We start from the raw sequence: 14090 nt of genomic DNA, 5'->3' as shown, positions 1-14090 counted from the left end.
ACTCTTTGGGCGTTGAACTGAGAAATAAGAAGTCAGTTAGCTGGCAGGGAGAGTTTGGGCTGAAAAGTACGAAGCGAAGCAAGGCAAGGCCGCCGGAGTCACGATGGTCATGAGCACACCATAGGAGTGAGAGAGAAATCATGAGTAAGCAGTCATGAGGGAGAGAAAAAATTCAGGGTGGAGGGTAAGGAATAAAGCTGGTGGTAGGGAGAGATGCAGACAGACAAAAAGAAAAGGACAAAAGAGCAGCCGAGACTTGTCCATGGCAGAGTTTCCAGAATCCTGCTGCAGAGGTCCCCTGAAGCACCAGGACTAACTCTCAGTTTCAGTTTCCATGTGGCATGATTGCTTGGTTTCCCAATACTTGAGACAGAGCTTTGACAAGAAGAATCAGAGAGAACAACCAAGAAAGTAAGTGTGTCATTTCAGTCAGGGAGCCTTCTGTAACTCAAAGAAAACAATGTAGTCAGGAGTGAAATGGTCCTACCATATAAACTTAAAAATAAAACAAAAAACATACACTCATATAATCCTTAGTGTACATGGTTACTTTCAGTTAGCATACTGTGTTCTAGGTTCAACCAAGTTGTAGCACTTATCAATACCTTTTGTTCTTTTTTAGGGATTGAATAATATCCCCTTAAATAGATGGGGATTTTGTTTCCCCATTTGTCAGCTGATGGTCATTTACATTTTTTGTGCTTTTTGGCTATTACGAATAATTCTGCTATGAACATTCACACACAGTTTTTGTGTAGACACAGGCTTTCAATTCTTTTGGGTATATCCTTGGTGGTGAACTGTCATGTTATATGGTACCTCTATGTTTAACTTTTTGAAGAGCTGTCAAACTTTTCCAAAGTGCCTGTATCATTTTACACTCCCACCAGTGAGGGTTCTAATTTCTCCACATCACCACCACCACTTGTTATTATCTTTTTGATGATAGCCATCCTAGTGGGGGCAAAATACTCTATCACTGTGGTTTTAGTTTGCATTTCCTGGACTAATAACATGAAGCACCTTTTCATGTGCTTATTGGCCATTCATATATTTTCTCTGCAGAAATGTCAGTTTGGATCCTTTGCCCATTTTTAAAATGGGCCACTTGTCTATTATTGAGCTGCGGGTGTTGCTTATATATTCTAGATACATATCCCTTATCAGATACATTATTTTCAAATATTTTCTCCCATTCAGTGGGTTCTCTGTTCAATTTTTAAAAAATATTTATTTTAAGGTGAGGGGAGAAGCATGCTGGGGGTGCAGACCGAGAGGCAGTTACGAGTACTTCTCCCTGAGCCCAATGCGGGGCTCTATCCCAGGTCCCCAAATCACAACCTGAGCTGAAACCAAGAGCTGGACACTTAACCAACTGCACCACCCAGGTGCCCCTGTGTTCACTTTCTTAATGGTGCCTTTGAAGCACAAGTTTCTAATGTTAATAAAGTCCAATTTTTTTTCCTTTGGGTGTTTGTGCTTCTGGTGGTAACATATCTAAGAAACTACTGCCAAATCCAAGGTCACAAAAACTTATATGTTTTCTTCTAAGAGTTTACTCATCATTATGTATGTGGATATCCAGTTGTCCCAACACCGTTTGTTGAAATATTTTTCTTTCCTCACAGAACTGTCTCAGCACCCTTATCAAAAATCAGTTGCTCGCAAATGTGAGGGTTTACATCTGTGTTCTGAATTTTTTTCCTTGATCTGTGTCTATCCTTATGCCAGTACTGTCTTGATTACTGAAAGCCTTATAGTAGGATTTAAAATGCCTTATAGTAGGATTTAAAATCAGAAGTGTAAGTTCTCTAACTTTGTTCTGATTCTCAAGTTTTTTGTCTGTTTACTTGTTTTTGCTATTCTGGATCTCTTGAATTTCCATATTAATTTTATTTTATTTTTTATTTATTTTTTTTAATAATATTTTTTATTGTTAGTCACCATACAGTACACCCCTAGTTTTTGATGTAAAGTTCCATGATTCATTACTTGCGTATAACACCCAGTGCACCATGCAAAACATGCCCCCCTCAATACCCATCACCAGCCTATCCCATTCCCCCAGCACCCTCCCCTCTGATGCCCTCAGTTTGTTTCCCGGAGTCCATAGTCTCTCATGGTTCATTCCCCCTTCTGTTTACCCCCCCCTTTCTTCTTCCCTTTCTTCTCCTACCGATCTTCCTACTTCTTATGTTCCATAAATGAGTGAAACCATATGTCTTTCTCTGCTTGACTTATTTCACTTAGCATTATCTCCTCCAGTCCCGTCCATGTTGCTGCAAATATTGAGAAATCGTTCTTTTTGATGGCTGAGTAATATTCCATTGTATATATGGACCACGTCTTCTTAATCCAGTCATCTGTTGAAGGGCATCTCGGCTCCTTCCATGATTTAGCTACTGTAGACAATGCTGCTATGAACATTGGGGTGCATATGGCCCTTCTCTTCACTACGTCTATATCTTTGGGGTAAATACCCAGTAGCGCAATTTTTAACTTTTTAAGGGACCTTCACACTGTTTTCCAAAGTGGTTGTACCAACTTGCATTCCCACCAACAGTGTAAGAGGGATCCCCTTTCTCCACATCCTCTCCAACATTTGTTGTTTCCTGCCTTGTCAATTGTTGCCATTCTAACTGGCATAAGGTGGTATCTCAATGTGGTTTTGATTTGAATTTCCCTGATGGCTAATGATTTTGAACATTTTTTCATGTGTCTGTTAGCCATTTGTATGTGTTCATTGGAAAAGTGTCTGTTCATATTTTCTGCCCATACCATATTAATTTTAAGATCAGTTTGTCAATTTCTGCAATGAAGATAATAGGGATTTTGACAGGAATTACTTTGAATCTGTATATTAATTTGGGGAGTACTATTATCCTAACAATATTAAATCTTCTGACCCATGAATATGAGGTACCTTTCCAATTATTAAGATATGTAATTTCTTTCAATGTTTTATAATTCCCAGAGTTTAAGTTTAGTATTTTTGTTAAATTTATTCCCAAATGTTTTATTCTCCTTGATGCTACTGTAAATGGAACTGTCTTAATATCAGTTGTCCAAGTATATAGAAATGCAATTGATTTTTGTATATTGTTCTTGAATGTAGCAACCTTGCCGAACTCATCTGTTAGTTCTAACAGCTTTTTTTTAATGGATTCCTTACAGTTTTCTACATACCGGATATCACCTGCAAATAGAAATAGTTTTACTTCTTCCTTTCCAGTCTGGATACCTTTTGTTTTTTTTTCTGCTGAACTGTTTCAGATAGAACCTCCAGTACGATGTTGAACGGAAGTGGAGAGCAGACATCCTTGTCTTCCTGATCTTAGGGAGACAGCTTTCAGTCTTTCACCACTCAGTATGATGTCAGCTGTGGGTTTTTGTAGATGCTCTTTGTTAGGTTGAGGGGGTTCCTTTCTAATCCTAGTTTATTGAATGTTTTCTCATGACAGGGTGTTGAACTTTTTAAAATACTTTTTCTGTATCTATTCAGATGATAATGTGGTTTTTGTCCTTTGGTATGGTATGCTAATTGATTTCAAATGTTTATTCCTAGAATAAATCCCATTTGGTCATGGTGTGTAATCCTTTTTATATAAGGCAGGATTCAGTTTGCTTGTATTTTGTTGAGGATTTTGTGTCTATATTTATAAGGGATATTAATCTGTAGTTTTCTTTTCCAGTGGTATCTTTGGTTTCGATACCAGGGTAATCCTGGCCTCATACAGAATGAGTTGGTATGTGTTCCTTCCTCTTCTATTTTTTTTTTCTTTTTGGAAAGAATCTTTGAAGAATGGGTATTCTTTAAATGTTTGGTAGAATTTGTCAGTGAAGCCATCTGGGCCTGGGCAGACTCTACCTTATTGTTGTTACTGACAAGTCTGTTGATCTCACAACTTCATGAGACCATGAGCCGGTTACCAGTGCACTGACACAATGCTCTAAACTCACCCTTACTGCTCTGAGAAAATGGATCTGGGTCTTTAAAACATTTTTTCTTTGCTATCTAACATAAAGACAAATTCTGTAGGGAGAAGGCCCTGAAGAAGCATTTCAGGAGGAATCGGTTTTGCTTACCAGTTCCAGTGTTCATTCTGGTATGCTGCTGCAGCATGGCAGCTTCTCCAGCATCTGCTCCTGCTTATCTTGGTGGCCAGAAGCACCCAGCAGCCAGCAGTTTTCCCTAGCACCGTATCAAGCAGTTTTGTAACAGAGGCTTCCAGGAGACACTCCCCCAGGAACAGCTTTCCCCAGAACCCTAGTAGTGCCAGCAAGGTCTGAAGAGTGGATTTCTTTTCAAGATTTATTTATTTTAGAGAGAGAGCGAGAGAGCGAGAGTGCACGCACAAGAGGGGGGGAGGGCAGGGGCAGAGACAGAGAGGGGAGAAGCAGACTCCCTGCTGAGTGCAGAGCTGGACTTGGGGCTGATCCCAGGACCCCAAGATCATGACCTGAGCCGCACGCTTAATCAACTGAGCCACCCAGGTGCCCCTGGAGGGTGGATTTCTAAGCAAGTTCCACTGGCACAGGTTCCCAGTGACTTCTTACTATTTAATGAGCCATGACCATGTCCTCTCCAACAAGGTCTCAGTCAGTCCTGGACAGCAGGAAGAGACTTCCTCAGATGTGCTATCTCACCACTAGGCATGGCTGTTCCCTACAACTGCTATTCTTATACTCTTTAAAGCTCTCTTTAGTTTTTACTTGCCATGATTATTTGTGATTAAAAACACTGGTAGCAAGCAGACTTACTTGTAAGTGATAATTGTAAGCATTTACATTTAAATTCTTTACTTGAATAAAGACACTAGCAATACTTACGTGGCCTCTCAATTTCTGTATCTAAATCAGCATGTAATTCATTTGTAATTTGAAAAAGACTAAAAAAAATCTTAAAGGTTCACTCAAATATCACATTCTTTGGGACACCTATCCTGAGGCCTTCCTCCCCACAGAGTGGTAACCATTTCATCCTCTCTACCCTTAGGACTGACACCCTAATCAGGTTGCTACAGCCACCCTAACCCTTGATATTTTCATGTGGAGACAGCAAACTCCCCCAGGGCAGGGACCATGATTCGGCTGACTCCTCGGCTCACTTCCTGGCTCAGAGCAAATGCTCAACTAGAGTTGTTGATTGATAGGAAAAAGCAACCCTCCCAACCCCGTCTCGGTGGCTCAGTAGATTGGGTGCCCAACCTTTAATCTCAACTCAGGTCTTTTTTTTTTTTTTTAAGATTTTATTTATTTATTTGAGAGACAGAGCGTGCACTAGCGGGAAGGGGGGTAAGGGCAGGGTGGGGGGAGGCAGAAGGAGAAGCAGACTCCCCGCTGAGCAGGGAGCTCTAGGCAGGGTTCCATTACAGGATCCCGAGATCATGACCTAAGCCACAACCAAGAGTTGGAGGCTTAAACGACTGAGCCACCCAGGCACCCTTGGTTCAGGTCTTGATCTCAGGATCTAGTTCAAGCCACCGCCCAGCGTGGACCCAAAAGCTAAACAAAACTGCCCAATTTCACCAGTCAACAAAGAAAAGCAACCATGAAATGCTACTTTGCCAGCTTCTCAAGTCGCCAAGATTTCTAAAGAAGTAGTTTTGGGAAATCATCTGGAAGGCTATGGTCCGGCCCAACCTTTCTAAAGATCAATTTGGTAATTTTGTGGAAGAAAATCCTGAAGTGGGGAGGTGTACGCCACAAGCAATCGAGGGCAGAACCACCCTTACAGCTCCGGCTCCAAGCGGGCCACCCCCAAACAAGGAATGGGCCTATTCCACCTGGGCCGACCTGCTGGGAAGCCCTGAGGTGGGGGGCCGACAGCTAAGCTTGCTCTTCACCCAGGAAGGCCTGCATTAACTGCCCGGGCCCAGCATCCTCTGCATTCCCCAGCCCCACGGCCACTTCTGCATCAAGAAACGGCAGAACGTGCGGTCTGGAAACGCGAACTTCATAACCGCAACCCAAGCTGACCCCAAGGCTGAACCGCATGTCGCTGAAGTCCATGGCCGCAGCAAGGAGCGTTAAGGCCTCCACACACTCGCCGGAGGCCTCGGCTCCCCACTCACCCGCACGCTGGCGGACCTCCGCAATCCCCAGGCCCTGCCCGCCACGCCAACCCCGGCGGTGCGCTTTACTCACCAGCTGCCGCTGGGCACCGAAGCGGCGAAGCACTGACTTGAGGGCACGCGGCTCAAAGTAAAGGAGGTCTTCCCCCGCGCCCCGCCTCCTGGGCCCACCCCTGGGGAGGGCCCCACCCACGAGGAGCTGAGGCCGGCCCCTTCCGGCCACAGCTTCCGGTCTTCAGGCGTCTGCACGCCCCTGGGCGTTGGTTTTTTTCTGTCGACTTGGAGTGAGCCAGGAGGTACCCACGTGCCACTCGCAAAAGGTGGTGGGCTTTAAAGGCCTCCTTAGCCAGCTTTGGGCCCACTTTTTTCCAAAGACTTCTCTATCAGCATGTGGTGCGCGAGGGACAATCCTGGGATCATTTCCCGACTTTTCTCTGCTTGGCCCAGACCAGAGGCCATTGAGCACTCTTTGGGCATGGCCTTGGGCCAGCCACGATTCAGGCGGTCTTGGTCATTGAATACCTAGTGGTTGCAGGTCCTCTAGAGCTGGGTGGGAGTGGGGAGGAGGGGGAAAAAATCTGCACCATCCTTCCTGCCGGGGTAATTTATCAAGATAAACTCCTGCAACAATCTGACTGCAAAACAATAAAAGCTAGGGGTGCCTGGGTGGCTCGATGGTTAAGCGCCTGCCTTCAGCTCAGGTCATGATCCCAGCATCCTGGGATTGAGCCACGCATTGGGCTCCTGCTGCAGCCGGGAGTCTGTTTCTCCCTCATTCTCTGCCTCTCCCCCTGCTCATACTCTCTGTGTATCTGTCTCAAATAAATAAATAAAATCCTTTTAAAAATTGTTAAAAACAACAATAACAAAAGCTACATTTCATTTGTCCTCTTAAGACTCTTTTACCCAGGGGCGCCTGGGTGGCTCAGTCCTTAAGCGTCTGCCTTCAGCTCAGGGCGTGATTCCAGAGTCCTGGGATCAAGCCCCACATCAGGCTCCTCCGCTGGGAGCTGGCTTCTTCCTCTCCCACTCCCCCTGCTTGTGTTCCCTCTCTCGCTGGCTGTCTCTCTCTGTCAAATAAATAAGTAAAATTAAAAAAAAAAAAAAGACTCTTTTACCCAGTTGGCTCGCCAGCATTTTGCCAAATTTGGAAGGTAAGTTAGAGATGATCCATCTTAAAACGTCCCCCAAATCTAAAAATTCAAGTTGGAAGCCAATGCCTCAAAGAGATAGGCAAAGCCAAGCCCTCCCATTCCCCAGAAGCACCCAACCTTTCTGGGGAATCTGACCAAGCACTAACTGGAGATGCTGGTGTACAGAGGAAACAGTGATTTCAAGTAAGAGCAGTCCTGATGTGCTATGGATTTGGAATTCAGCTGCTTCTCACCTGGGCAACTAGTGTGCTTCAGGGAATGTATCCGCAAGGATTTAATTGCGGTTACTGATTTCCCCAGGCCATGTAGGGATAGCTCAATTATGTGGAAATGCTCATGTGTATGTGTATATTTTCAGGGGGAAAAGGGAAGAAACACACACCAAAATGTTACTATGCATTCATCCACCAGGTACTACCTATCTAGGTGCTAGACCCTGGGCTACAAAGTGAGAACTAGCTCACAGCCTAGCAGGAGACAAATGGGGCCAAAGACTAATATGTTTTATTTCCTTTGTACTCTTCTCTTTGTTTCCCACAATGTGAACAGATATCTTCTCTAGCTACCACCAAAAAAGGTTTTATTTTGAAAAAGAAAAATACTTTTCCCTTTGAGGGCGGAGTCGGAAGGAGAGGATCAATCCGAAGCCCCTCTGCTCAGTCCTCAAGGTTCCCACGGAACCATAGGTGGGAGCGTCTTAGTATCCTGTGATGCAACCCGAAACAGCGAATGTGAGGAATCTGCCATCGACTTAAGCCGTGTTTTTCCTACTGTTCTGCAGAAAGATTGCAAGATGGGTGACGGGCGAGGGTTATAATCACAGCCACCTTGGCAGGACCCCAGAACACAGTGATCAGGTTTCATAGACGTAGGTTCAATTCAAATAGACCGCTACTACCGGAAACGGAAAGCCTAGTGCCGGCTGGCGAGTGGACGCGGAACCGGAAGCGGAAGGTGAAAATTGCGTTTGGTGGCTCCCGATATGGCTGAGGCGTTGGGTGTTGTGGCCGAATCCCTTGCGGGAGACAGGGCGCGGGCGGCGCGCACTGTGCTAGATCAGGTGGTGCTCCCCGGTGAGGAACTGCTGCTGCCCGAGCAGGAGGACGCTGAAGGCCCAGGAGGTGCTGGGGAGCGACCGCTGCGCCTGAATGCGGGGACGCGCTCCCGGGGGCGCGTTGTGTGCGGCCCGGGCTTGCGGCGCTGTGGCGACCGCCTGCTGGTCACCAAGTGCGGCCGCCTCCGTCACAAGGAGCCCGGCGGCAGCAGCGGCGGTGGCGTTTACTGGGTGGACTCACAGCAGAAACGGGTGAGTTGGGACTCCGGAAAGGTGATATGGCCGTGAGAGTGAAATCTTCGCTCTGGGAAGAGGCAGGGATGGGGCCCTGGACCTCCTCTGTTAATGCTAGTCTAGAGCCACCATAGTCTTGTGCCCAACCTCTGTATCCCCTTTAGAGCACTGTGAACAAATGAAACGTGGCCTGAGAAGGGCGACCAGGAGAGAAAGGAGACTGGAAATCTTGACGTATGAGAGTTTAAGGATTGTAAGACATAGTCTTAAATTGCCTTCAAAATCTCAAAGGCCAGGGAGCACTAGGCATATCGTTTGGAGTCCCAAAGGGCAGAAATCCAAGCTCAATGAGTGGATGTTCCAGGGAGTTAAATTTTTCTTAGAACAAGTAAGGACTTTACTGTCTTAACAATGAAATAGCCTTCCTTGGTTGTAGGATCCCTTGTACCCTTGGACTTACTATGCCGGCAGAAGCTCTAGGGACTTCCTGATAAGGATACAAGATGTATGGGATGGATACTGACTCAGATGAACAGACCATTAGAAGCTGTAAAGAGAGTTTATGATGTGATTATTTTACTGAGAGTAACATATGATCAAATTTGTTGATTTGTGTTAATTTGTACACTTGAATTTCAAAATAGTTTCTAAACTCTAATGACAGTAAAGTAACCACTAAGGACTTACTGAAGACATCTTCCAAGATATCTTGGAAATGATTGTCATTTATGGCTATTGCTTCATTCTGTTTTCTTTTGTAGTATGTCCCAGTGAAAGGAGACCATGTGATCGGCATAGTGACAGCTAAATCTGGAGATATATTCAAAGTTGATGTTGGAGGGAGTGAGCCAGCATCTTTGTCTTACTTGGCATTTGAAGGTGCAACTAAAAGAAACAGACCAAATGTGCAGGTAATGGTGGGAGCCTTTGGTTTCAAAAATAAGAAAAGCATAAAAATATCCAGAAGACTACCTGAATAATCTCCTAAGCATGACCTATTTTCTTAGTTTGGTGGGTTAATCTCTCAGCATCTGTGTAATCACTTCAGGCTCCAGGAGTTCCTCCCAGTGCTCCAGCTCTGGGGCCAGAGTCACATACTTACTTTACATTTGCTATATTGGGGGCTGTTTCATCTCTACTGAGTTGAAAGGTTATATCTGTTCTCTCTATTGTTATCTGTAATGTCCGTATCCACTGGACAAGGAAGTAAGCCATAGGTTTGGGGAGGAAGGAAGGGTAAGTAGTGCAAATCGCCATATCAGCCAGCCATGCAGCCTGATTGTTAAGTCCTGGGACTGGCATCTCACAACTTCAGTCACATCTCTGTTTCCTAACAATCTCTTCTTGGAGCTGACAGAGGAGCAGTCTTGTTACCTCAGGTTTTCGATTTGGGCTTTTCAGGTAGCGTAGCCGCACTTTGTCCATCCAGAAATTTGGTGGTTTCTTTCCCCCTTCTCACTAACATTTCATTTGTCTTTAGTTGCTTAATCTTTACTGATCCTGTTTGTTTCTATCTCAGATGTTCTGCTCATTCATCCATGTATATCTTCATTTTGCAAGTTCAGACCTTAGCTACCTCCTTTTTTTTTTTTAATTTTATTTATTTCAGAGAGAGAGTGTGTGTGAGCACGAGCAGGGGGAGAGGCAGACTTCCTGCTGAGCCGGGAGCCCGAAGCGGGGCTCTATCCTAGGACCCTGAGGTCATGACCTGAGCCAAAGGCAGCTGCTTAACCGACTGAGCCACCCAGGCACCCCCAGATCTTAGCTACTTTTGACCAGACTTGGTCAGTGACTTCCTCATTAACATCCCTGCCTGTACACTTTTGTCCTTCCATCTGGGCTTTTGAGAGCTGACAGCCTCACATGCTCCCCTTTCTCAAAAAAAAAAAAAAATCTTTAGAGCCTACAGATTTCATTGGCATTATACTCCAGAAGTCTTCCCTCATCTATAATTATATGCTTGAATCCCCCCCCCCCCCCAACTATTCAGTAGTACGACTGAATTCATAAGTCCCTGCCCTGGCATCTTTGCTCATGCTGTCCCCTCTATCTGGATTGCTCTGTCCCCTTAGCCTATGATACACATGCTCATTTTTTGAGACCCAGGCTAAGCACCACCACCTCTGTCAAACCATCCGTCTACAGTCACCTTTCTTGTAACTTTAGCACCTACAAAGTCTTAAATGAACTTTGTTATTTATATGTACATCCCCACTGCCCTCCAAGACCAAATGCTCTTGAAATGCAAAGAATGTTTTTGTTTCTCTTTAGTTGCTAGTCATCAAGGAATAGTAGATACACAACAGAACAAGTTCTCTTTCCTCATTCCCTTTGTTTCATCATTTTGAAGTTCAACTCTGAGTTGTTTTTTTTTTTTAAAGATTTCTTTATTTGGGGGGGGGGGAAGAGAATCTCAATCAGACCCCACACTGAGGGTGGAGTCTCACAACCCTGAGATCATAACTTGAACCAAAATCAAGAGTTGGACATTTCACTGACTGAGCCACTGGTGCCCCATCTGAGGTTTTTAAGTAAGTCTTGCATGAAGTATCAGTAAAGTACCATTGTTCATTTTGCTTTGCATAATTTGCATGCCAAGAGTTTCCAATCTTCTGTAATTCCCTAGGATAGTGCTGTCTACTAGAACTTTCTGTGATGATGCTGGTGTTTTACATCCGCACTGACTAGTATGGTAGCCACTAGCCACATGTAGCTGTTGACCACTTGAAATATGGCTATTGCAATTGAGGAACTGAATTTTAAATATCTAACTTTAATTAATTTAACTCTAAGTTTAAATAACTACATGGGGGTAATGGCTAGTGTATCAGATGGTGTAATCCTAGAGGATGTTGTCTTTGAGATAGCTCCCAGTCTGAGGAGGGTACACATCTTAACGTTGCCTTTTTTTTTTTTAAAGATTTTATTTGTCAGAGAGCGAGCACAAGCAGGAAGAGTGGCAGGCAGAGGGAGAAGCAGGCTCCCTGCTGAGCGAGAAGCCCGATGTGGGACTCGATCCCAGAACCCCATGATCATGACCTGAGCCAAAGGCACATGCTTAACAGACTGAGCCAGCCAGGTGTCCCTTAATGTTGCCTTTTTAAAGACTCAACTCCAGAGTGACTGTGGGTATTCTGGAGGATAATTGGTTTGTTAGCCCCAGAAATATAGATGGCTGGCATTGCTGCCCATGAGAAAGAACCGGAGGCACCTATAGAATGATTTGTTGAGGGGCACCTGGGTGGCTCAGTCAGTTAAGCGTCCGCCTTTGGCTTAGGTCATGATCCCAGGGTCCTGGGATTGAGCCCCACGTCGGGCTCCTGCTCAGTGGGGAGTCTGCTTCTCCCTCTCCCTCTCCCCTCTGCTCATGCACTCACTCTCTAAAATAAATAAATAAAATCTTAAAAAAATAAAAGAATGATTTGTTGAAATGAACTGTTTTTGAATTATCATTTTAGGTTGGAGATCTCATCTATGGCCAATTTGTGGTTGCTAATAAAGATATGGAACCAGAAATGGTCTGTATTGACAGCTGTGGACGAGCCAGTGGAATGGGGGTGATCGGACAGGACGGTCTGCTTTTTAAAGTGACTTTGGGCTTAATTAGAAAGTAAGTCCTGATGCCTTCTGGCTCACCTATCTTCTTTTATAGTTATACCTTCTTGGAAAGCTGACTCATCTCTGGGATTTGGATTCTTTGCAACAATGTCTGAATATCCTCAAAGTTAAAAATCAGTGTCCATTTTTAGCAGAGTTATAAACTCATGTATTTAGTCCCATTCTCTCTTCATGTGAATACAGTAAATTCACCATGTATCTGGTGGTGTAGTTTTTGTGTTGATATGTATGGAATCTAGGCTTCTCTCCCAGAAAGTCTGTTCCTTGTAGCTGATATACTCAAATCCAAATATGAAAACTGGCATTTCCTCCTTCTAAGTCATTTGAATATAGATACAATTTACAATTGTACAAAATGACCAGATTTTTCTAGTAATGGGGGCCGAATGCAGGTAGGCTGATGTGCACTAAAAGCTTATGAATACATTCACATAAGGCTCCTGCTATTCTGTCCTGGTAGAATTAATAGTTTCCAGAGTTAGATTCTGTTAGGTGTTTAGACCTTTACCTACCCAGAGCTGTGGCCTGTTAAAGAGCTTTACTCCTAGAGCCCCTGAGTCTCAGAGCTCGGTGTTGCATGTCTCTCTTGTTACTTATTCTGCAGATTTGGACTATTAGTTGAAGACAAACATGTTATTAACCAACCAGCACCCTTGTGGTTTGAAAGTCAATGCTTCTCTCCAAGTACTAAATTTAATACCAGGGAATAATTTATATGGTCAGGAAAATAAGCTTAAACTGTTCTTTTACCACCATAGATAAAAAAAAAAACAAAAAAAAAAAACTATGATTCTAAAGCCTAGGAATAAAGTGCTCTGACAGTATAAGGGGTAGAACTTTATACATTTTTTGTAAAGTTGGTGACACAGGGAGTTATTTCTTTGTAGAGCATATAACCCACTGTTGTGACCTGTGGTATATGGCTAAGCGTGCTTGGATGAAAGGGGGCAGCAAATGTCATGTGCCTTGTTCCTGGATGATGTTGGTAGGTTTTTTAATAACTATGGAGAACTGTCCAGAAACTAGGAGTCTTCTTTTAAAGGAGAGTCAGGTCACACCCTACCACTTTATTAAATTTACTTTCCATCTCCTCACCAGGCTTCTGGCTCCAGACTGTGAAATCCTACAAGAAGTGGGAAAACTCTACCCACTGGAGATAGTATTTGGGATGAATGGAAGAATATGGGTTAAGGCAAAAACCATTCAGCAGACCTTAATTCTGGCAAACATTTTAGAAGCTTGTGAACACATGACAGCAGATCAAAGAAAACAGATCTTCTCCAGATTGGCAGAAAGTTAGGTGGAATTTTTAACGGGTCATTTGACCCAAGAGACAGTGGGTTTCCTGGGGAAAAATTTTTCAGGGGAACCTCTCCCCATTAAACGTTCAGAAGACAAAATGTGAATGTACATAAATTGTCTTATTAAAGTCCTAAATAAAATATTTTTATAAAAATGTTACTAATTGCCACCCATGTTCTTCTGGGTGAGAAAAATCATTATGAAATAATGATGTATTTTTTTCTTTACAATAAAGTTTACTAAAAGTATTATAGTTTATTTGGTGTTAACTCCTTTAGTTTTTCTAAAGTGCAGCATTTATAATAAACCGGAAGTAAGCATTAAAGTAAGTTATTTTCTAGGGGCGCCTGGGTGGCACAGCAGTTAAGCGTCTGCCTTCGGCTCAGGGCGTGATCCCGGCGTTCTGGGATCGAGCCCCACATCAGGCTCCTCCGCTATGAGCCTGCTTTTTCCTCTCCCACTCCCCCTGCTTGTGTTCCCTCTCTCGCTGGCTGTCTCTATCCTGTCGAATAAATAAAATCTTTAAAAAAAAAAATAAAGTAAGTTATTTTCTGATAATAGTAAAACATGTTCACAGAAAATGTAGAATACATAAAGAAGCAAGTACACTGTAGACACAGTGTATTTTTCAAATTGGAATTACAGGATTCCACC

The 14090-nt window shown here is 43.8% G+C and overlaps 1 protein-coding gene across 1 annotated transcript; it reads left to right on the top strand.

Moving 5' to 3' along the window:
* The first annotated feature begins 7782 nt into the window (after nucleotides 1-7782).
* EXOSC3 (exosome component 3) lies at nucleotides 7783-13682 on the top strand. Its single transcript, XM_026506213.4, has 4 exons — nucleotides 7783-8534; nucleotides 9278-9427; nucleotides 11975-12126; nucleotides 13233-13682. Exons 1-4 carry the CDS (start codon nucleotides 8211-8213, stop codon nucleotides 13432-13434), a joined length of 828 nt encoding a protein of 275 aa, XP_026361998.1. The 5' UTR covers nucleotides 7783-8210; the 3' UTR covers nucleotides 13435-13682.
* Nucleotides 13683-14090: the final 408 nt, after the last annotated feature.

Source organism: Ursus arctos, unplaced genomic scaffold (assembly GCF_023065955.2).
Source record: "Ursus arctos isolate Adak ecotype North America unplaced genomic scaffold, UrsArc2.0 scaffold_18, whole genome shotgun sequence".
Taxonomy (NCBI): domain Eukaryota; kingdom Metazoa; phylum Chordata; class Mammalia; order Carnivora; family Ursidae; genus Ursus; species Ursus arctos.
Note: the sequence above shows the minus strand (reverse complement) of the source record. Positions and strands in the feature narration are given on the sequence as shown.

Coding starts and splice junctions, on each gene's coding strand:
- EXOSC3 (XM_026506213.4), top strand. CDS start 8,211: ATGGCTGAGGCGTTGGGTGTTGTGGCCGAATCCCTTGCGGGAGACAGG. Junction 8,535..9,277: donor TGGACTCACAGCAGAAACGG/GTGAGTTGGGAC, acceptor TTTCTTTTGTAG/TATGTCCCAGTGAAAGGAGA. Junction 9,428..11,974: donor GAAACAGACCAAATGTGCAG/GTAATGGTGGGA, acceptor TTATCATTTTAG/GTTGGAGATCTCATCTATGG.